At 43.6% G+C, this 23770-nt stretch overlaps 1 protein-coding gene across 3 annotated transcripts in view; it reads right to left on the bottom strand.

Moving 5' to 3' along the window:
• Positions 1 to 133: 133 nt before the first annotated feature.
• The window catches only part of LOC138947128 (low-density lipoprotein receptor-related protein 4-like), a gene marked incomplete at its 5' end in the record, with an annotated part of 61190 nt that continues 37553 nt past the window's right edge, over positions 134 to 23770 (bottom strand). Inside the window, 5 exon segments of one of the 3 annotated variants that reach the window (XM_070318571.1) lie at positions 134 to 6637; positions 18844 to 19050; positions 20201 to 20401; positions 22780 to 23082; positions 23287 to 23607. In XM_070318571.1, coding sequence (XP_070174672.1) covers positions 6561 to 6637; positions 18844 to 19050; positions 20201 to 20401; positions 22780 to 23082; positions 23287 to 23607 — 1109 coding nt within the window. 3 annotated transcript variants of the gene reach the window in all.

Genomic DNA, 23770 nt, shown 5'->3' with positions numbered 1-23770 from the left:
CACACACACACACACACACACACACACACACACACACACACACATAGGATATAGAGACAGAGACAGAGAGGCACACAAAGAAAAGAGTGAGATCATTAGCAACATACAGAACAGATTTTAAAATAACTCCAAAAACTGTACAAATATAAAGGTTTATTTTAAAAATTATGTACTAAGTGAAAAACAGGTTACTCAAATCAATTACGATCGATGAACTACTTAGCAGATATATATCTAAACACAAATTGCGTTACCAGTTTGTAATTCAAATATAATGGCACTTTAAACAGCATTTGGTTTTCGGAATGTTTAACTTTGCTTAAAGCTTCTTTCAATATGGTCACCATCACAACAGAAAAAAGTCATGATTTTTAGTATGTGTCCACGTGTAAAGATCGTATCGATGCACTTATTTCGTCACGCTCATAAGAAAAATACCTAACTCAGCGTTAGGCTTTTCTGCAGTGAGACTACAGCGGAAGCTACTGGAAGGGTACCTATCAATTGTTAGAGAGTACACACTCTCAGACTATCGGAAATCATTGTCACGGTTACGTAAGCAAAACTGCCGTTCTCGTTCCTGAGTGAGGCACTTTTTATCAGAGGCTGCTGCTTTCATACAAGACGACGTTTTTGGTGTGCAAAAGCGTATTTGGTTTGTTATGCAGTTATGCTGGTTGAAAACGTTGCTGCCGACTCTTTTACTTTCGCTTAATCCGCTGTCCCCCGAAATCGGCGTATGCTGCCTGAATGGCGGGGTAAATACGGTCATACACGTAAATATCCACTCGTGCTAAAAACATGAGTGAACGTGGGAGTCTAAGTCCACGAACGAAGAAGAAGAAGCGTAATCCGCTGTCAACCGCTCGAGATAGGCAGTTTGCAACTTTTTACTAATATAAGATAGGCAGATTGTTCAGAAACCGAAAACGTTTTTCTCGTGTTTCTCAAAACACAACAAAATGACATAGGCAATTATCTTATGAGCGTGACGATTTTATCTAAAGGCCTTGACAGATCCGTGTCAAAAAGAACTGTAGCTTCAAAAAGGTTATTTATGTTTAAAGCACAGAAAGTGTTTTGTCGCAAAAACTGCAAAACACTAGGTTTTCAAGTTTAACACATCTGTAAATCTATCTACTATCAAGAATGATTTCTGCTAAACGTTATGTTCCTTCTTTCACAATGTGTATGTTAAACACAACGGAGCAATACAAATAGCATATGCAATGCTAACATAGTTTCACCAAATAGAAACCAAACATACTAGGTTCTACAAGGTAAACAATCTCTGCATATTTGATTATTGAAATTACTCTAAATTTCATGTTCTTTCGTTTAGTTTTCATGTTTGTTTTTAATGTTCATGTTTCTATGTGCTATTCACAATAAACTATATGTAATGCTTATAGACTCTATGTGTCGCATACACTACAGTTTTAGCTGAAACAGCTGAAACAAAATGTACACCATTGAAGCAGTAAGATTATACTGTTTTATTGTTTCCGTAAGATAAATGAGTCTAGTATTATTTGTAAAAAGAACTAAGTTGTACAATGGATTTTTTTTTATATAAATAAATCATGGCACCTCTTCCCATTATCTACTTGGAATGTTTGCATGAGCATGCTCTTTCAGGTTTTGGTGTGTTGCCAACAAGACTTCATTCTGCATAATATTTTTGTTTTAAAATGTAGGCAATTATTAGTTCATGCGAACGTTTATATAAAACCTGAACAATGTTCACATAAATATAAACAGAAAACATCCCCAAACTCCACATGAAAAATGACCAAAAGAGAAAAAGAAAGAGAAAACTGATGTTCAAGAGAAAAATAATTATTAGGAGCCAAAGAAAGTGTTTACAGTAACAAAGATGGAGTAAAGTCTTGGAAAGCAACTGGATTTTGTCTTTCTTTATTTAAAAAAAAGATATAAGAAATACAGAATATAATTATGTACAACAAATCAAAATCAAGTCGTTGAAGCAGGAAGTCTGATTTACTCGTACTATTTCACAAGCATTTCAAAATGAAAAAAACACTAACGTGTAAAAGCAATCCTCCGTGGCACACGGTACCTTTTCACAGTTAATCATACAAGACATTTAAAAAAAATTCTTTACACTTACTTCAACTAGTCTGCAATATTATGACAAGTAAATTCAGCTAAGAGTTTGTGTATTCCAAGCCAGCTTATGTGTCGCTGCCTCTTTGTCAAAGTAAACCATCGGACTACGGCTTTTAGAAATGTAAAATGGCACTGAGACAGAATAATACCAGAACAAAATGATTTATTTTGTGCCAAGCACAGCTCGTTTAGAAAAAAAACTCTTTTCTACAAAACGTCTGACTACACTTTTTAAGCATATATATAATTCAGTTCTTTCATAACAACAGCCAACTGAAGCATACACGGTATACAAATTATTAAAATTATACATTTGTATAAGTATCTCTCCTTTGGTGAGGATATACAGACAAAGAATCTTGATCGTGAACAATATAAGATGTTTAGTGGCTTGTTGGCAGACCAGCTTTGTGTTGGTCCAAGGTGACCATATCGTCTTTTGTTTCATCTTTATCGACCAAGGCCGAAGGGCGAGGTTGATAAACATGTAACACAAGGTGTTACGCTTCACAATGATGAACCAAAATGCTGGTCTGAAAGCAAGCCACCAAATATTGTTTTTGTCATCATTTTGGTAATGCAACAGTACGCACAATCACCCACAGAGAGACACATTTTTAGAATGCAATGCAGGGCCCTAAACCGGTTCAGAAGTTCAATCCATCACGTCATAATTGAAAATGTGACGTCAAACGTCGCTTTTTTTCCAGTCTAACAATGCACTGAGCTGCCATCATATTTGCGAGGTCAGTCACTTTTTAGTAAGTACCTTTTCTTTTTAGTGTTTCAAGCCTTTTCGTCGCGCTATGTGTGATTGCACAGCTTAGTTGCAAAATGACAATGAGTCGTCGCGGTAATTTGTAACATTGACTGGGTCTTTAAGAGTGAACGTTTACAGTCATTGTCCTCGGAAACACGAATTCAAAGCCGCGATGGTTCCAAAAATTTAACAAACAGCCTGAGTGGCTTTTACTTTGACAATCCACGTCTCACCTTAATTAAGCTGAAAACCATTGGCAACTTGGGTTTGTCACAATCGAAGTGTTGTTTTGTTACCCGGCTTGTTATGAATGGAAAGTCGTAAAAATTATGACAAAGTGTCTTTGGATGTGTGACAGTTAAAGCATTGAGAGAGAGAGAGAGAGAGAGAGAGAGAGAGAGAGAGAGAGAGAGAGAGAGAGAGAGAGAGAGAGAGAGAGAAAGTGTGTGTGTGTGGGGGGGTGTTGGTTATGGTTTTGGTTTTTTATCGTCTCTTCAGCAGTTATTGATATCCACACAGATGCATTGTGTGTGTGTGTGTGTGTGTGTGTGCGTGTGTGTGTGTGTGTGCGTGCGTGTGTGTGCATGTGTGTACGTGTGTGTGTCTGCGTGTGAACATTTATAGATATATCTGAGCGTCTGCATAAGTTATGGCATATATATATATCTATATATATATACGACTAGTGTCTGTGTGTCTGTCTGTGTATCTGTCTGTGTGTCTGTGCGCGATGCACGGCCAAAGTTCTCGATGGATCTGCTTCAAATTTGGTGGGCATATTCAAGTAGACCCGGGACACGACACAACCTGGTCGATATTTCAACACGTGCTCTCAGCGCGCAGCGCGGAACCGATTTTGGTTCCACCTCAGCTATTTTGGTTCCACCTCAGCTTACCCGGGCCCCCATACCGACACACCATAGCCGCTACACCACATCACAACGCCAAAGTTCTCGGTGGATCTTTTTCAAATTTGGACACCGTATTCAGCTACACCCCGGACACAATATCATCGATGAGATATTTCAACACGTGCTCTCAGCGCGCAGCGCTGAACTCATTTTCGTTTTTGTGTTCATTTCACCATTATAAGTAACTCTTCCTTATCTTCTCCAGTGTTTGGCGTTTATCTCCCTTCCTTCGTGTGGCTTTCCCGTTCAGTTGTAAGTTACTACACTGCGCTGTCCACTGCGCTGAGCGTCTTCGGATATTCCCGGAGTTCTGTTACTGTTACCTATTTTTAGAAGGTCAACGCAGTGTACAGAACGTAAATTGGACCCGTAAATTATCCTCACTGTAAAAGTGCAAAGGTCGAATCAATTTATAGCCACGCGAAAAATACACTGTCATCTATCTCTCTATAGATACGGCTTCTCTGTGTTTGTGTGTGTGTGTGTGTGAGTGTGTGTGTCTCTATGTAAGCAACACCTGTGCATTCTTCAGTTCTGTTTGTGATGTGGTCTGGCGGCTTTTGTGTAATTTTATGTACTGGCCTTCCTTTGAGAAGCCATAACTTGCTCAGTCCTGTTTGAGTGGAGTTCGCCTCCAAAGGTGATTAACACGGTTACATTCGTCGACAAGGATGGGACTCGATATGGTCAGGAATGGCATTATGGCCACTGAATCATTTTCGTGCTGTTCCCATTCCACGAATCTGGGAGGGACCTAAGCTTGGCGGGTCCATAGTTCGGCGTACGGCTCTAAGTACTTCTTCCCGGCGAAGCCGGCTACCCGGCGAAGCGGGTATTCATTCTAGTAATATATACATGCACAGTAGCTACCTCGTATATTGGTAGATGTACTTTATAAGCTAATTTATTCACACCCTTTTTGGCATTACCCCATAATGTGAAGCCAGAACTTTTTTTTTTATACAATTAGAGCCACATCAACCTCATACGGTATTATGCATTTATTTGAAATACATCTTTCGCCTACCTGGATTATGCATACACTTGGATAATTTCGTACATGCGCAGGTAAACATACCTCAGTCTGATTATCTCTAGTACCCTCAGAGTGGTAAAAAAACATATATAAAATATATCATATCACACGAATTTGAAACTTGTACACACTCGGCATGAAATCCCAACCATATTTCATTGATCATTACCAATGCAACGGCTGCCGATCTTAACGGTATCAACTCAGCAACAAACAAAAATAATAAAACAATCACACAAACAATCACACAAATAAACAAACAACAACAACAACATTTAAAAAACCCATACACAGAACAATAAACAATATTAAAAACAAATGAACAAGAAAACAAAATACAAAACTGCCCCAAAAGCAACACTTCTCTTTCTCTCTCTCTCTCTGTCAAACACACACACACATACACACACACACACACACACACACACACACACACACACACACACACGCACGCACACACACACACATACACACACACACACACACACACACACACACTGATTATTTTACATAATCAGATGCCTGCACCAGGGCCATGCTCAGTAGCTACATCCATCCTTTCTGCAATAACTTCTAAATATCACCAAGGTAGGTGTTCATCTTTGCATCTATAAGGCACCCCTTTGTGAAAAACATTTATAAGCAATATCAGTCAAATATGCTTGATAGAACATCCGAATAAATATGGCACACACTAGCAAAAACAATGACACCAGTATAAATCTTAAACGCTCCAGATACAGTTAGATGTCATATGGCACACCTTGGGGAAATAAACTGAAAACAGTATGAATCGAGATTGCTCTATACAAAATAAGATTTCACATGCCATACGTTTGTGAACAACAGTTATAAATGGGTTAAATCCAAAACGCTTCATACCCAAAAGAACCTCATTTGGCTTCCTTTAAGTAGTATCACATAGTAAAACCTCAAAATGCTCACTGCTAAAACAAACAATTTTATTGGATTTCTTAAGTGCCATGCTCTGGAATGACACAACATAGCCCACCCTTCATCACTTGACCGACATTACCGCATCATTTGAACTACTATGGATTTCATCCAACTACTGTTATACACAGTAATACGTCAAAAATGTCAGACAAAAACACCAATCATTTTACAGCATGGGATTTCCAAAGTGTACCATGAAATAGTTAACACCCCATCGTTTTTGGATTCGTTGGCCATTTAACAAATTACCATAGAAAGGTATATTTCAGTACCAAATATTTTACCGGATTTCAAGAATATTATGCTCAATATGAACACCCACTCCTTCTGTATTGACCATTATCACCACAATCTATGTCATTATTTGGATTTACAGAACACTTTTCGAATTACAGCTACACATATATTTTGTATCACAATAAAAGCTTATAGTCCAATAACCATGAATTTAAATCACCGGATTTCTACAGTGCCAAAAGGAACACCCTTCTTTCCTTCCTTGATCGTCCGTTACTACAATCAGTGTGTATCTTACACTATCGCATAACGGTAAACACAGAAGTATGTAAAACATTTCAAAAACATGATTTTACAAAACCGGATTATCGGAATGTTATGCCCGGTATTAACACATTACATGATTTTACAAAACCGGATTATCGGAATGTAATGCTCGATATTAACACATTTCCTTCCTCCCTGGGTAAGCTCACAACAATCAGCATGCATCTTTAGATTCAAATCGAGAGTGAGAGGCATCACCAGCCTAATACTTCTCGTTGTCCTGAGCAGAAGCATCAGCAGCTGAGACAACTTGGCTGGGGTCAAGAGGTACTTTGTGAACTGCAACATACGAACCAACAAGGTTTAGAAAACAAGAAAGTACTGAGACAACTTAAAGGACCTTTCCTTTGCGTGTTTAAGATATTGTACACCATCACATTTCAGTGAAACGAAGATCCTTCAGCTTGGACACAAACCAAAGTTCAACAGTGTTGCTGCTTTCCGACGGGCGCAGTGGCGTGGTGGTAAGACGTCGGCCTCCTAATCGGGAGGTCGTGTGTTCGAATCCCGGTCGCTGCCGCCTGGTGGGTTAAGAGTGGAGATTTTTCCGATCTCCCAGGTCAACTTATGTGCTGACCTGCTAGTGACTTAACCCCCTTCGTGTGTACACGCAAGCACAAGACCAAGTGCGCACGGAAAAGATCCTGTAATCCATGTCGGGGTTCGGTGGGTTAGTTAGTTAATGGTTGCTTTTAGGGTCCAGCGGACCCTTTAGGCCAAATCAGGACCCCACTGATTCGGTGGGTTATGGAAACACGAAAATACCCAGCATGCCTACTCAACGAAAGCGGAGTGAAGCTGACTATGCTCTCAGACTATAGTTTGGGGAACCCAAAAGGGCAAACGAGCTCACACGTAACCAGAACATTCTGGAACGCTGAAGAAGAAAGAAGCTGCTTTCCGTGCAGATACACAGAGTTTTGTTGAATTTGACCTTCAACTTGTTCATTTTAAGAGAATTAACTTATTATTTGGTATATACAAAGACAATTCTCCCAAAGAACAACAACAACAACAACAAATAATCCAACACAACAAATTGAGAAAAACAACAAAACCAAACTAAAGAAAAACAAACAAACAAACAAACAAGTCGCGTAAGGCGAAATTACAACATTTAGTCAAGCTGTCGAACTAACAGAATGAAACTGAACTCACTGCATTTTTACAGCAAGAGCGTATACTCGTAGCATCGTCAGTCCACCGCTCGATGCAAAGGCAGTGAAATTGACAAGAAAAGCGGGGTAGTAGTTGCGCTGAGAAGGATAGCACGCTTTTCTTTATTTCTATTCTTTTTAATTTTCTGAGCGTGTTTTTAATCCAAACATATCACATCTATATGTTTTTGGAATCAGGAACACACAAGGAATAAGATGAAATTGTTTTTAAATCGATTTCGGAAACTTTATTTTAATAATAATTTTTATATTTTTAATTTTCAGAGCTTGTTTTTAATCCCAATATAACATATTTATATGTTTTTGGAATCAGAAAATGATGCAGAATAAGATGAACGTAAATTTGGATCGTTTTTATTTTTTTTTACAATTTTCAGATTTTTAATGACCAAAGTCATAAATTAATTTTTAAACCACCAAGCTGAAATGCAATACCGAAGTCCGGCCTTCGTCGAAGATTGCTTGGCCAAAATTTCAATCAATTTGATTGAAAAATGAGGGTGTGACAGTGCCGCCTCAACTTTTACAAAAAGCCGGATATGACGTCATCAAAGGTATTTATCAAAAAAAAAGAAGTAAAAAACGTCCGGGGATATCATTCCCAGGAACTCTCATGTCAAATTTCATAAAGATCGGTCCAGTAGTTTGGTCTGAATCGCTCTACACACACACACGCACAGACAGACAGACAGACACACACACATACACCACGACCCTCGTCTCGATTCCCCCTCTACGTTAAAACATTTAGTCAAAACTTGACTAAATATAAAAAAAAGAGATGTGTCACCAGAGACATAGATAGAATGTATGTATGTCTCTGGTGTCACCAAGGCAACTAGCCAGCCAAACAAGTAATAGTCAAACCAAACTTGCTCATCGAAAACAACATGCTTATGCTGAACTTCAAAGTTCTTTACAATCCTTTGTCAGCGAGTTACACGTTGCCTAAGGACGCTTTAAACGAGCATTCACAATCACCAGCGTTGATGTGATGTTGTTTGGATCTGGGTCATTTTAAGCAACGTTTGACATATATATATATATATATATATTGATTCCATGCGCCTATGAGCCCGCGCGTCTGCTAGTGACGTAATGTAATATGAATGGAGCCAGAGAGAGAGAGAGAGAGAGAGAGAGAGAGAGAGAGAGAGAGAGAGAGAGAGAGAGAGAGAGAGAGAGAGAGAGAGAGAGAGAGAGAGAGAGAGAGAGTTTTGTTTTGATATTGTACGTCGTCCTAATTTTGACTATTATGAGTGGACCATTTGCCCCTCGATATTTGTATTCATGACCTTACGTTTTATGTTGTTTATTGTAATGCTGTATACACCACACCTGAGTTTCTCCTCGTGAGATAATAAAGTGTTCTATGTCTATGTCTATGTCTATATCATACGCGACGTTGTGATTGTTGTTATAATCACATTCAGTGATAATGGAGCCACGTGCTCTTCCACATAATCTACTCACACTGCATGAACTTCTAAATCTTCCACAACTGTTCACCATAAGCGAGTTGATTGGCTGTTCCTTTAAATTCCCCTTCAAACATAATACCTATACCCCTCTAAACATAAGTACAGATTTGGTCTGTTTTGGTACCAAATTAGCCCTGAATAAATTATTTAAATTAACACTTATTTGATACCAAAACGATACCTCGGAAGAAAATGGGTGTTAAATGGGTACAATAGAGTTAATGTTGGGGTGTCTTTTCGTTAGCTAATTAGTGTCGTTTTGGTGTTGCCAGATCCATACCATATAAGGAGCTTAGGTGTTTTTAAACTGAGTTATTTCCCTTTACTCAGCTGATGCTATATCTTGACGGATGCAAGTTTGTTTCCTTTCTCGGTTCACATGGTAGTCGCCGTGTTTAAAATCATTTAAATGTGGGTCTATGAGTGCAAAATGTCAGAAGCATTGGTTGCTTCACATTTTGTTAAAAATCTTTAAAACGTTCAAAATCTTGTCGAGGGTGGGATGGGGGGTGGGTAGGAGTGTGGTGGTGTCTCCGCTAGTGACACTGTACTGGACAGAACTAAACTACAGAGTAACCAAAAATCAATGCCATCCTCTAAAACGCCCATAATTTGCACATGTAATCAGCGAATGACTTCATAGTTGGTGTACGTTAGCTTCAGATGTGGGATGATAACTTCACCAAGTGTCAAGTATGTCGGTCGAGTGGTTGGATCTTGATGCTTTTTAATAAATTATCTATCAATTTCGGAGATTGTCTCTGTCACGTTTCAATATATCACTTAAGGTGATTATGAACCGGTTAATTACTACTAATTAACTAACCACACCACGATCCACTCTCGCAGTCATACAATTAAATAGAGTCAACAAAAGTATAAGTTTCAGACGCCTGTTTATGTATAAACTCGCCACCTCCCTCGAGCCTTCACTCAAAATATGTTCCTTTTACGTTCTCAACACGTAAAAAACCCGTGATCACTGACAAAATGCCAGTAGTATATAGAAAATTATAGTAACACGCTGATCCCGTGTAAATACAGTCAAATGAGAATGTTCTGTTCAAAAAAGCTCTAGTTCATGCAGGGGTCAACACCCCACGTTGTCACTACTCCAATGAAATCACAGATAAGAAAAGACAACGGTGGTCAACGGGGTGCGTAAGACACGGTGCACTTAGCTTTCTTTCTGTATGCTGGTTAGCCGGTATGCTGGTTAGCCGGGTTGCTGGTTAGCCGGGTTGCTGGTTAGCCGGTTCGCTGGTTAGCCGGTCTGCTGGTTAGCCGGTCTGCTGGTTAGCCGGTTAGCGTAGCTTCCTCAGGTCCCAGCTCCAACGTCTGCAGCTAGCAGTGTCCCGTCGAAGGCAGCCGTGCAGCGGTTACAGGAAACCGAAAGAAACGAACGAAATGAAGGCTGCAAACAGAAAGCATCGGTGCACTAAACATGTCAGCTACCCCTCACCCACCACCTTAAAACATGTCATCTTTAAATATCTCATCGAGCACGTGGGCCTGCACAAAACGGACTTTTTACAACAACAAAACAGCCATTTTCCGTCCTTCTCTCCCTATCTGCAAAAACCATATACAGATTAGTATTTTAGCGTCACATAGAGTAAATTATGCGCTAACCTGGAAAGAACAACAGAGAGTATTTCATTCCACAAACACAGACTCATCAACAGCGTTAAATAATGATTTATTACCTCAAAAGCCTATGATTGTACTCTCAATGGAAGCAAAGTCCGCCTCCTCCCTGGAACAGCCTCTGTTCGTCAACAGTGACCGAAAACCTCCAGAACCCCTTGTCGAATCCTTATGCGAAAGCCATCGCCGACGAAGGAATGTTGACGACTTGTCCTCAGCAAAATATGTGGCAGTGAGACAGGAAAAACTAGTGGAAGCTCCCCTAGAGTGCCGAATACAATATTCGGTGAAAAACCATCATACTCTAGAAACTGTGTATTAGATCCTTCCCCTTCTGCCGCTGGGTGTCAAGTGCGCCGCCCTTGTGTCTCAGTCAGACAACCTAGCCAATAACACGTGACTGACCTTGTCACAAAACCAGTCCAGCTATACACAATTCTGCCTCCCCAAGCAGAAAAAAGACACGAGAAACTCAATCCCTGAAAATCCCGTGCGCGCTGTCAGCGAAAAACCGTCAGCCCTATGACAGCAGAAACCTCCACTGTAAAACTCGTGCGCAGCAAACCCTCCGTGTTCATTGAGCACTGTCAGCAAACTCTGCTGTAGCCCAATATCACGTACAGGCGCTTTCTATCATAATCGACCAAGAACAGGCACTCCACTGAGTGACACTTTCTTGGTCTCTGTCACCCGATCGTGACACACCTCCCCTCTTCAAGACGAAACCTCGGTTTCGCTCACAGTCATGTTCTCCTCTACAGCCCGAGAGAGAAAGTCAGCTCCAACATTGTTGGCGCCCGGAATGACGCGTACCGTGAATTGGTACGGTTGGAGAATCAACGCCCAGCGCATAAGTCTGGCGTTTGCCAACCTTGCAACCTGAAGATATTGCAGAGGTTGATGGTCCGTCTCCAGACAGAAAGGTCGTCCGTACAGGTACGCTTCGAACTTCTGGATGCCCCAGACAATGGCGAGACACTCGCGTTCAACCGTTGCATACGCTGCCTCGGCCGAGGTCAGCTTACGGCTGGCGAAGCAAACAGGGTGCAAAAACCCCTCTGTCTCCTGAAGCAACACTGCCCCAAGTCCCTTCCCTGAAGCGTCTGTCCTCAGCACGAAGTCCTTGTTCAGGTCTGGTAGTCGGAGAATAGGCTGACTGGTGAGTCGCCTCTTCAGGGTGTTGAATGCGGAGCTGCATTCCTCAGTCCACACTACAACGGTCGGTTGTAGTTTCTTGGTAAGGTTGGTCAGTGGTAGTGCGATTTCGGCAAAGTGCGGGATGAAGCGTCTGTAGAAGCTGGCTAGGCCCAGGAACGACCTGACTTCTTTCTTCGTGCGCGGTGGCTCCGCCTCCCGAATCTTCTGGATCTTGTCGTCCTCTGGAACGAGCAATCCCTCGCCGACAACATGACCCAGGAAAGACAATTCCCGAAATCCCAAGTAGCACTTGGACGGTTTAGCTCCCAGATTTCCGTCCTTCAACCTTCCGAACACGTCGCGCAGGGCGTCGAGATGTTCAGTCCATGTCTCTGTCGCGATCAGCACATCGTCGATGAAACTGCTGATGTCCTCGCGCTTCAATGGTTCCAAAAGTTTCCTCATCATGCGAGTGAAGACGGCACCTGCATTCTGTAGACCAAAAGGCATGACTGTCCACTGGAACTGGCCGAATGGAGTGGTAAATGCAGTCTTTGGGCGATCTTCCTCGGCAACTGGAATTTGCCAGTATCCCTTGGTGAGGTCTAATTTTGAAAAATACTTGGCCTTGGCCAAGTGACTGAAGAGGTAGTCCACATCAGGCATGGGTTCCGCGTCAAACGCCGTAATCTTGTTCAGCTTCCGGTAGTCGACACAGAACCTGACGCGTCCATCCTTCTTCTTCACAAGCACAATTGGTGAACTGTAGGGAGAGTTCGCTGGCTCGATGACGCCCAACTTCGTCATGTCGGCGATTTCCTTCCTGACCACCTCCTTCTGGGCATGAGGCATGGGATACTGCTTCGTCCTCACTGGCTGTTTCTCCAGCAAGTCGAAGGTAAACTCCTCTAGATGCGTCTGAAGTGGTATGTCTGTAAGGACCCGTGCTGCATCCTTCAGGATCTCTTGCAGGTCCGCCTGCTGGTCGTCCCCAAGATCAGGTGAGATGTGCACGTCCGTGTGATCCTCACTAGCCTCCAGCGGACAAACTGGTACACGTCCTCCTCCCTGTTCTTCCGTTGTCTCGTCCATCACGACAGCAACTGCTTCTGTCACTTTGTCCTTTTCCCCGTAGGCAGTCCTCTCTATGTAGGCGCGCAGCAGGTTGGCGTGGTACAGGCGTGCTTTCCCGTTCATGACGATCCTGTAGTCGTTCTGGCCCACTTTCGCTGTCACCTCAAAAGGTCCTTGCCACTGCAGTTGTAGCTTGTTGTGTTTGACAGGTAGAAGTAGCAACACCCGTTCTCCAATCTTGAAGCTGCGCGGCCGTGCCTTGCGGTCGAATCCTCGCGCATAACGCTGTGCTGCTCTTCCCAGGTTCTCTTGAGCCAGTTTGCAGGTCTCTTCAATCCTGTTCCTGAGTTCTACTATGTAGGTCGCTGTCGTCTGCACCTCCTCGTCAGCTTCTTCGTCCGTCCAAGCCTGACGCAGGATAGCCATGGGACCGCGTACCTGTCTGCCGTACAACAACTCAAATGGGGAAAAGCCCAAGCTCTCCTGAGGAACCTCGCGGTATGCAAAGAGCAATGCTGGGATGTACCTGTCCCACGTGCGTGGTTTCTCCTGAGCTAGTTTCCTCAGCATGGTCTTCAAGGTGCCATTGAACCTCTCCACCAGTCCGTTGCACTGAGCATGGTAAGGAGTGGTGAAGTGCTGCTCCAGTGATAGCAGTCGTGCTGCCTCCGCCATCACTCCTCCCGTGAACTGCGTGCCTCTGTCGGTGAGTACCTCTGATGGAATTCCCAGCCGGGACCACATAGTAACCAGAGCCTCAGCTACTCGCGTGGCTTCAATCGATTTCAGAGGGATCGCCTCTGGGTATCGAGTAGCGTAGTCCACCATGGTCAAAATGTATCTGTTTCCGTCCTCAGACGCAGGCAAGATGGGCCCGATGATGTCCACTGCCACCCGACGAAAGGGTTCGTCGATGAGCGGCATCTTCTCTAAGGGGACCTTCCTCACCCTTCCTTTGGCAACCACCTTCTGGCACTTATCGCAAGACGCACAGAAACGTCGGACATCCGTGCAGATGCCTGGCCAGTAAAAGTGGCGCCAGACACGATCCGTGGTCTTCTTGGTACCAAGATGACCTCCCAGAATCGAGTCGTGTGCCGTTGCCATGACACCCTCGCGAAACTCGCGAGGCACGACAACCTGTTTGAATGTACCTTCTTGGTTGCTAAACTCACGGTAGAGCAACTTCTTGTCCCTGAGGAACTTTGACCTCCCATGCTTCCCGCTCAGCTTCACCTTCCCCGACTTCGCGTGCTCCCGAGGAGTCGCTAATGTCGGATCAGATGCCTGAGCCTTCGCGAGAAGCGCGGGGGTCACGTTCCCCAGGGCAGCTCGTGCAGCAGGTAGGGGTTTGAGAGGTTTGTCCTCTCGCTCCGCCTGTGCCCGCGTGAGCACTGAAATGACGTCGGGAGACCGATAAACGGGAACCTCCCTGGTGACGCCGTCCACAAACTGAACCCGGTTTCCAATGAGCAGGTCGCATGGAGGATCGTCCATGACGACGGCCACAATGGTCCCCGTGAACAACGGTGTTACGACCTTGATCACTGCCGTGTTCAAGTCGTAAGCGTGAGATGCCTCGGCCATTCTCACCCTGATGCTGTCTCCTGTGTAGGCCATAGCTGGAACTAGACTCGCCCGAACCACTATCATGTCTGCCCCTGTGTCCCGCAGACCTTCGCCCTTCACTCCGTTAACGTAGACGTTGCAGTGGGGCTGGAAATGTTTCCTGGAGCACGGAACGCAGAGTTGTGGAATTGTGCATGAGCTCGTGACGTCCCTTAGCTCCTCACTGCCAACAAAGTGTACGCCCTTCTGGTCAGCCTGTCTCTTGTGGCAGTCCTTCTTCACGTGGCCCCGCTTGTTGCAGTAGTAACACTGGATGTCAGTTCTGGAACTTGATCCTTTGTGTCCCTGATCGTCCTTCCCGTCCTTGGGTCCTGAAGAACCTGAATTTCCCGATTTTCCCGGCCGTGAGCCTGAAGATTTGCCAGAGATCGCCTGGGCGTCCTCGTGTACTCTGATCCAGTCGGCTGCCTCCTGAGTAGTCTTTGGCTGGTGTTCCTGCACGAAGGTCACCACCTCAGGTCGCAGGCTGGACATCAGTTGTTCCATGACTATGAGGTCGGCAAGGTCGTTGACGGTCCAGTCCTTTTCGGCCATCTCCACCCAGCGCCGCAGGTAGAGATTAAGGCGTGCCACAAACTGATGACTCAGCTCGCCGCTCAGTCTCTTGCTGTTACGCAGACGTCGTCGGTAGGCTTCAGCAGTCAGGTTGAAGCGCTGGAGTAACGCCTTCTTAAGTGCCTGATAGTCTCTCGCCTCGTCGTCATCCAAAGCGTTGTAGAGCTGCAATGCGCGTCCTTTCAAGCAGGTGCTAAGGCGGCTAGCCCACGTGGCCTCTTCCCACTTCTGGTCAGATGCAATGCGCTCAAACCGGCGTAAAAAGTCGTCGAGCTCGTCCTTGTCATCGTCGAACGTCGGCAGTCTCGTACGGTCGGCAACAAACGTCGGCGCGCTAGCCTGAGTAAGCGTACCCTTCTCGGCCTGTAGCCTAGCTAGCTCTAGCTGGTGATCGCGATCCGCCTGTTCCTTCCGGTCTAGTCTGTCACGTTCGTCTTTCTTTTCCTGTCTGTCTCGCTCTCTTTCTTGTCTGTCAAGTTCGGCCTGTCGTTCTTGTCTCTCAAGCTCGTCTTTCTTATCCTGTCGGTCACGTTCGGCCTGTCGTTCCCTTTCTTGTCTGTCTCGTTCATCTTTCTCTTTCCGTTCTTGTCTGTCACGTTCGTCTTGTCGTTCCTGTCTCTCACGTTCGGCCTGTCGTTCTCTTTCTTGTCTGTCAAGTTCGTCTTTCTCTTTCTTGTCCTGTCGGTCACGTTCGGCCTGTCGTTCGGCCTGTCGTTCCCTTTCTTGTCTGTCAAGTTCGTCCTTCTTGTCCTGTCGGTCACGTTCTTCTTTTCTTGTCAGTCGCTCAAATTCTTCCTTCCGTTCTACTTCTAAGCGTTTTAGAACGCTTCGGGCTCTAACGCGTGCGTCTCGCTCAGTCGGTTGCTCGCTGCCAGGAGTCTCGAAAGTTATTCTCCTCGTAGGAGATCCCCCTGTAGCCATGGTTAGTTTTAGCAAAGCTTTATTACCAAAAATAAGTCTAACGCAGCTATAGCTAGAACACGCGGTGATGAAAGCGATGGATACAAAAATCCAGCAACCGGAAAATGCAGAAGAAAAATCCAAACGGTGTAGAACAAAACGCGTAGCCTACTTTATGGCTGCTTTTTGCGGTGAAACAAAGTGTTTCCCACAGCCGTGGCCTACTTTATCGGCTGCTTTTTGCGGTGAAACAGAGTGTCTCCCACAGCCTTGGTTAGGACAGAAGTCCTCGGACCCTTCCCCCCCAAAATTCCAACAAAGTCAAAATATGGAGAAAAATCCAAGTAAAACAAGACGGTAGAAATGTAACCTGTTACAGAATGCGAAACAACAATGTAGAGAAAACTGAGTAAAACGAATAACAAATCCGCTAACCCCGCTCAGCTCTCTGCAACGGAAAACTCTGAACGTACAACAACAAAGATTCACAAACAAAGGAAAGGGAAATAATCACAGTTAGCGCATACAATAACTCACAAATTACAATTTACATTTCCTGCAAGATGTGAATCGCTTAAGGTGTGGTATATGATCAAAACTACACAAAAAAGGGTAGCACCAAGCAGAAAATAAGTCGAGCACTGACGAGATTATCTGCTCTTAGTTATCCTTAATTGGTGGGTCTTTATCAGTTGGAAATTAACTGAGTAAATCCCGGCTTGGCCCCCATGTGTCACGTTTCAATATATCACTTAAGGTGATTATGAACCGGTTAATTACTACTAATTAACTAACCACACCACGATCCACTCTCGCAGTCATACAATTAAATAGAGTCAACAAAAGTATAAGTTTCAGACGCCTGTTTATGTATAAACTCGCCACCTCCCTCGAGCCTTCACTCAAAATATGTTCCTTTTACGTTCTCAACACGTAAAAAACCCGTGATCACTGACAAAATGCCAGTAGTATATAGAAAATTATAGTAACACGCTGATCCCGTGTAAATACAGTCAAATGAGAATGTTCTGTTCAAAAAAGCTCTAGTTCATGCAGGGGTCAACACCCCACGTTGTCACTACTCCAATGAAATCACAGATAAGAAAAGACAACGGTGGTCAACGGGGTGCGTAAGACACGGTGCACTTAGCTTTCTTTCTGTATGCTGGTTAGCCGGTATGCTGGTTAGCCGGGTTGCTGGTTAGCCGGGTTGCTGGTTAGCCGGTTCGCTGGTTAGCCGGTCTGCTGGTTAGCCGGTCTGCTGGTTAGCCGGTTAGCGTAGCTTCCTCAGGTCCCAGCTCCAACGTCTGCAGCTAGCAGTGTCCCGTCGAAGGCAGCCGTGCAGCGGTTACAGGAAACCGAAAGAAACGAACGAAATGAAGGCTGCAAACAGAAAGCATCGGTGCACTAAACATGTCAGCTACCCCTCACCCACCACCTTAAAACATGTCATCTTTAAATATCTCATCGAGCACGTGGGCCTGCACAAAACGGACTTTTTACAACAACAAAACAGCCATTTTCCGTCCTTCTCTCCCTATCTGCAAAAACCATATACAGATTAGTATTTTAGCGTCACAGAGAGTAAATTATGCGCTAACCTGGAAAGAACAACAGAGAGTATTTCATTCCACAAACACAGACTCATCAACAGCGTTAAATAATGATTTATTACCTCAAAAGCCTATGATTGTACTCTCAATGGAAGCAAAGTCCGCCTCCTCCCTGGAACAGCCTCTGTTCGTCAACAGTGACCGAAAACCTCCAGAACCCCTTGTCGAATCCTTATGCGAAAGCCATCGCCGACGAAGGAATGTTGACGACTTGTCCTCAGCAAAATATGTGGCAGTGAGACAGGAAAAACTAGTGGAAGCTCCCCTAGAGTGCCGAATACAATATTCGGTGAAAAACCATCATACTCTAGAAACTGTGTATTAGATCCTTCCCCTTCTGCCGCTGGGTGTCAAGTGCGCCGCCCTTGTGTCTCAGTCAGACAACCTAGCCAATAACACGTGACTGACCTTGTCACAAAACCAGTCCAGCTATACACAATTCTGCCTCCCCAAGCAGAAAAAAGACACGAGAAACTCAATCCCTGAAAATCCCGTGCGCGCTGTCAGCGAAAAACCGTCAGCCCTATGACAGCAGAAACCTCCACTGTAAAACTCGTGCGCAGCAAACCCTCCGTGTTCATTGAGCACTGTCAGCAAACTCTGCTGTAGCCCAATATCACGTACAGGCGCTTTCTATCATAATCGACCAAGAACAGGCACTCCACTGAGTGACACTTTCTTGGTCTCTGTCACCCGATCGTGACAGTCTCAATAGTAGGAGGTTTGACATTGAGCAGTATAGCCACACTTATCTGACTTGAACCCTCCAGACTCCCTGTAATTGGTGTAATTATCCCATACATTGTCTGAGGATGGGTTTGTGTATGTAAGGCTATTCAGAAAAGCCAACAGGTGCACATCTTGAGCGCTAATATGAAGTAGTTTGCTCAACAAATTTAGGAGTTAGTACCTATTAGCATTTTAGTGGGTGGCATTTTTGGATCACCCTGTATTGGGGTCCCGGTAGCTCAGTTGGTAGAGCACTGGACTTGTGATCCTAGAGTCGCAGGTTTGGATCCGGGCCGGGACGGACACGGGTCAACTTAATGCGTAGACCCAGAGACGGCATCCATGTTCCACCCCTGTGTCACCACCGTATGGCACGTAAAAGACATCGGTCATTCTGCCATAAGTGCAGGTGGCTGATTACATGGTAGCGCGACTCTGTTGCTGCTAGCTTTCCACTGAGAGGAAGCGACCCGAGTTTACCAGCGATGGGACAATAAAGACATGAAAATGAACATGAAAATGAAAAATAACCGAGTACTCACATTCCCCTGCGTTGTCTTGAGCCGCGTTGCGGTTGTTATCCTCCGATTCCGTGACAGTCACGCCACCAACTGCACCAGGGGTGTCGTAGGTGGGATTGTACATGGCAAATGCACTGTTACCAAGGTTACCAAACCCAACTGCAGGGTCTTGGTACTGCGGTGGGGATTCGGACACAATCGCTTGCGTGTCATCACGAGGCTGACGACCTGAGTAGAACAGATGGAAATGAGGAGATACAAGATTATTGTTCATTTCAATGTTTGTTATTCTCTGAAGTACTGGGAGATTGGTTCCGAATAACTGTCACCTACTCTAGTGCACACTTCGTATTCATTTAGAGCGCTTACTTCCCCTAGTTTCTCACATCTGAGAAGAAAGAGAAATAGATTTTTTGGTGAGGACAAGTAGAGGGCTTTTTTCTCCCGTACATGTTATACAAATCCACTGATAACATTTTATATCACACAAGTATAATATATACATACTGCTTTTTGTTTATTGTTTGCTTTATGTGCCGTGTTAAATCTGTATGTAATTGTATATCTGTACTGCGTATATAGACTGTATGATCAGTGCTGTGTATGATCAGTTATGAGTGGATTTTTGATGTATGAATTTTAACAATCTACTTTGTAAAGCGCCTTGAAACCGCTGTTTGATGGTGAATATTGCTGTAGAAGAACATTTCATTATCAATAATTATTATCAACATTATGGTAACTATTATATCATGATTTATTATGTTTGCATTACGTCATACAGGATTGAAAGTTAAATAATAAAAATATAACATAGGGTAAAACTGGACAGTGATGAGTAGTACAAAGACTACAAAACATGTGTTATTCCTCTGCCTTCGTTAAGTAAATATATCTATCGTGTTTATCTCTGCCTGTCTTTCTTCTCACCTCTCTATCTTTTAACTCCCCCCCCCCCCCCATCTCTCTCTCTGTCTCTCTATTTTTCCTCTCTCTCTCTTTATCTCGCTCTCTTTCTCTCTCTGTCTCCCTCCCTCCCTCTCTTTCTCTCTCTCGTTCTTTTTGTCTCTTTCTCTCTCTCCCCCTCTTTCTCCCCTCTCTCTCTCCCTCTCTCATTTTCTCTATCTCTCTCCCTCTCTCTTTCTCTCTCTCCCTCTCTCTCTCTCTGTTGCTTGCTATGCTTCTTTCAAATATTTTGCATTGTATCACGTGTCACCAGTCATGTTATAGGCCGGAGGCCTAATAGATAAAATTGCCGACTTCCGACTTCTCTCTCTCTCTCTCTCTCTCTCTCTCTCTCTCTCTCTCTCTCTCTCTCTCTCTCTCTCTCTCTCTCTCTCTCTCTCTCTCTCTCTCTCTCTCTCTCTCTCTCTCTTACGTCTCTTCCGCATGATGAGGAAGATAATGACGATCAGAACGATGATGAGCAGAACACCAACACCAACAACGCCTCCAACAATAGACCCTGTGTTGGAATCTTTGTCCCCCGTCACTTGGTTGGCGACACCTTGCCCTGCAAATGTTGTGCTTGGTGACGGATTTCCTGTTGTGGGCGTGAAGGGGCTGTGTCCTCCTGACACTTTTAGACAAAACATTAAATTGCCTGGATTTTTGCCCCAACTCGTTCTGAACAGTTTTTCAGGAGAAGAAAAAACCCTGATTATTGTTATTATGGAATAATGATTATACTCGTTCCTGATATGTATAGACAGATAAAAGAAGGTCAAATCCTGTATTGTCAATCGTATTTAAGAGAATATTTCTCATGGAGAGGGATTTAATAAAGCAAAAAAACTAACTTCCAGGACGACGTCAACATTTTCTCTTTTGTTTGCAAATCCAAAAACAAAGAGACTGCCAACGTTCCAAACTTCAGAATCAAAAAACAAGAAAGGTAGGTTGTTGGAACGTTTGTTATTGACAAAACAATACATTCACAAATATATCGACCCAACGGTCTTTTAAGTGCACAGAGTGAGACAAACAATAACGAAAAAAAAAGTCGAAAGAAAACATCAGCCAGATAAGTTTTTGTTATTGTTTGTCTGTGCACTTAAAAGACCGTTGGGTCGATATATTTGTGAATGTATTGTTTTGTCAATATCAACAACCCACCTTTCTTGTTTTGTTATTCTTTTGTTTGCAGTTTAAATAACATTAATGCATCAGATAGTGATACACGTTAAAGGCACAGTACGCCTCCCGTAAACCATTTAAGATACTGTCAGGCTTTTACACACAGTACAAACACCCTTTCATTTAAGCACTCACCGCTTGAGAACATCCTAGGTACCCTCCGTAAAGAGCGAGTAATTTTCAAAGAATTCATGTTTGCGTGGTTTATCTTACCCCTGAGCCTTCGTGAACCCGTGTGATCAAGTTTCCCTTTTTCACAATGTAGTCGTCAGTTAGTAATTTGAATGCGACTCGCTGTGAGCTTACCTGCAATAGCACGTTATTAAGTACCTCTGACTATGCACGAAACAAACGGCTGTGGTTCACAAGAACTCTAGCGATGGCTTTTGACTGTTCAGAGGAACTGGCGATAGACATAAACCGTCGTCTGCTACGAGAACCACGACCTTGCGTGACCCTGCTTCCGGGCTTTTCTTTTTTCAAACTTTCAAAACTTCGAATTGTACTGATCTTGTCTTGATGAAAAAGAATTCTTTTATGATTTAAGAATGTTTGTGTAACAAGCTGTCAATTTATTATTTAGATTTTAAAAGTTAGGTCCAGCGCCAAAACGCACCACGGTCCGATTGTCTCTGACACAATCCGCAAAATTAATTTTTTGATAATTGCTCGCTCTTTACGTAGGGCACCTAGGATGTTCCCGTTTGGTGAGCGTTCAAATGGAAAGGTGTTTGTACTGTGTGTAAAAGCCTGACAGTATCTGTGATGGTTTACGGGAGGCTTACTGTGCCTTTGAGCAAAAGAAGAGAAATAAAAGATAAAAGGTAGTCCAAACAGTATTCATCTTTGTGGATGTATTCAAAAACGGTATCACTTTGGTTATCTACAGAATGAATTTACCTATTGGTAATCTAAAGAGATGAATTAAACTATGCGTTGTGATGTAGTTTTTGTGTGTGCCGACAATAGTTCTGCCTATTAATTACTGCGAAAAGCCTAATAATTTGAAATGTAGTCACGTGTTATCTTATGTCACCTGGTGACTATTTATTCCCTCAGCTATGTCTGTTATATATGTTATGCGTTAGGTGTGAATATACTCTTTGTTACATTTTGTCTCACAAAGTGTAATGACATGCAATGTTTTCACACCTAGATAACTTTGCAGGAATTTAATTGTGCTCTCATCATTTTACCTCTTTTTCAAAGCATTGATTCTGTTTATTTTTTTAAGTAAAAGCCCCTCCTTCCTTTCCCCTTCCTTTGTTACTAAAAACAACATCGAGTTGAATTACATTTGTTTTAGTAATCAGAATAATGTTGCAAATGTAGGCGTTGGCATAAACAGAAGAGGAAAAGAGATAAATTGAAGAGAGAGAGAGAGAGAGAGAGAGAGAGAGAGAGAGAGAGAGAGAGAGAGAGAGAGAGAGAGAGAGAGCTTTGAACTTTGAACTTTATTACAGGAAAGATAGCATTAGGTCCGTAGGACCTTTCTTACAGCTAGTCCTGATCTAAGAGAGAGAGAGAGAGAGGGAGAGAGAGAGAGAGAGGGAGAGAGAGAGAGAGAGAGAGAGAGAGAGAGAGAGAGAGAGAGAGAGAGAGAGAGACAGACACACAGCTACAGACAGACAGAGTGACAGACATACATACATACATACCGACAGACAGACAGACAGACAGACAGACAGACAGACAGACATACACACAGACAGACAGACAGACATGAAGGAGGAGTTGGAGGAAAATCTGAATAAACAAGAAGAAAAAAAAGAAATCATCACTACCAACTTCAACCACAACCTAGCCAAATATTCTTCTCACCATTTACACGTAAAGTAACCGAGCTTCCCTGATTGTAGAATGCAGGATGTGTCCATGTCGCGTAACACTCGCATGTCCTCCCGTTGTCCTTAGCCCTTAATGGGCCAATGTCAAGGACGCTGTGTACGTCCTTTGCTCCAAAAACGTCCGCCTCATTATCCGGATAGTCGGGACATTCAAACACCACGTGACGGACCAACGGTTTGCCACCGCTGACCGTGCATGTGAGTGTGAGATTGTCACCTGGCTGGTTCAACACGCCTGAGTTGTACCCTGTTATAACTGGTGCAGATGGCGGCGGATCTGTTAAGGGAAAAACAACAACAATCAAGAATGCTTATTTATGCAGTTGTGTTCCCAGTCGACTTCACCCAATTAATACCAGGCTTTATTAAATACACACCAAATGTTCACACAAACAGTTCTGTTTCATGAATGTTGTGGTCAAATGACTTGAAGAGAAAAACGGTGTATTTTAAGGTAGCTCCCACCCTTAAGTGCACTTACAGTTCAGACTAATGTGGTAACCGGCAGAGTCCACAGTCCGACCATTCGCCAGCGTCGGCGTGCAAGTGACAACCTTTCCATCGTCGGCAACTTTCGGTATTATGGTGCACGTGCTGCCGACTCGACTGACGCATGGTACGTCCCACTTGTAGCCGATGACTGGCTCATCGGGGCTCAGAACACAGGTCAATGTCAGGCGTTTAGATCCGTCAGTGACGAAGGGGTTGGACTCCGAGGGGGTGATGCTGGCATAGACACTGCGCGGTATGGGCGTGGTGGTGCCCAGTGTGGTTTTCGGTGTGGTGGTCGCTATGATAGTAGCTGCAAATATATACCAACTAATGATAACGAGCAACACATGTATGAATGCCAGAATGGATACAATATCAAACAGTGATAACAAATCCAACAACAATACAACACAAAACAAGCAACAACAAACAAACAAATAAACAAACAAACAAATGAACAAACGAACGAACAA

Source organism: Littorina saxatilis, linkage group LG14, assembly GCF_037325665.1.
Source record: "Littorina saxatilis isolate snail1 linkage group LG14, US_GU_Lsax_2.0, whole genome shotgun sequence".
Classification (NCBI taxonomy): domain Eukaryota; kingdom Metazoa; phylum Mollusca; class Gastropoda; order Littorinimorpha; family Littorinidae; genus Littorina; species Littorina saxatilis.
This window is presented reverse-complemented; position numbering and strand designations above follow the sequence as displayed.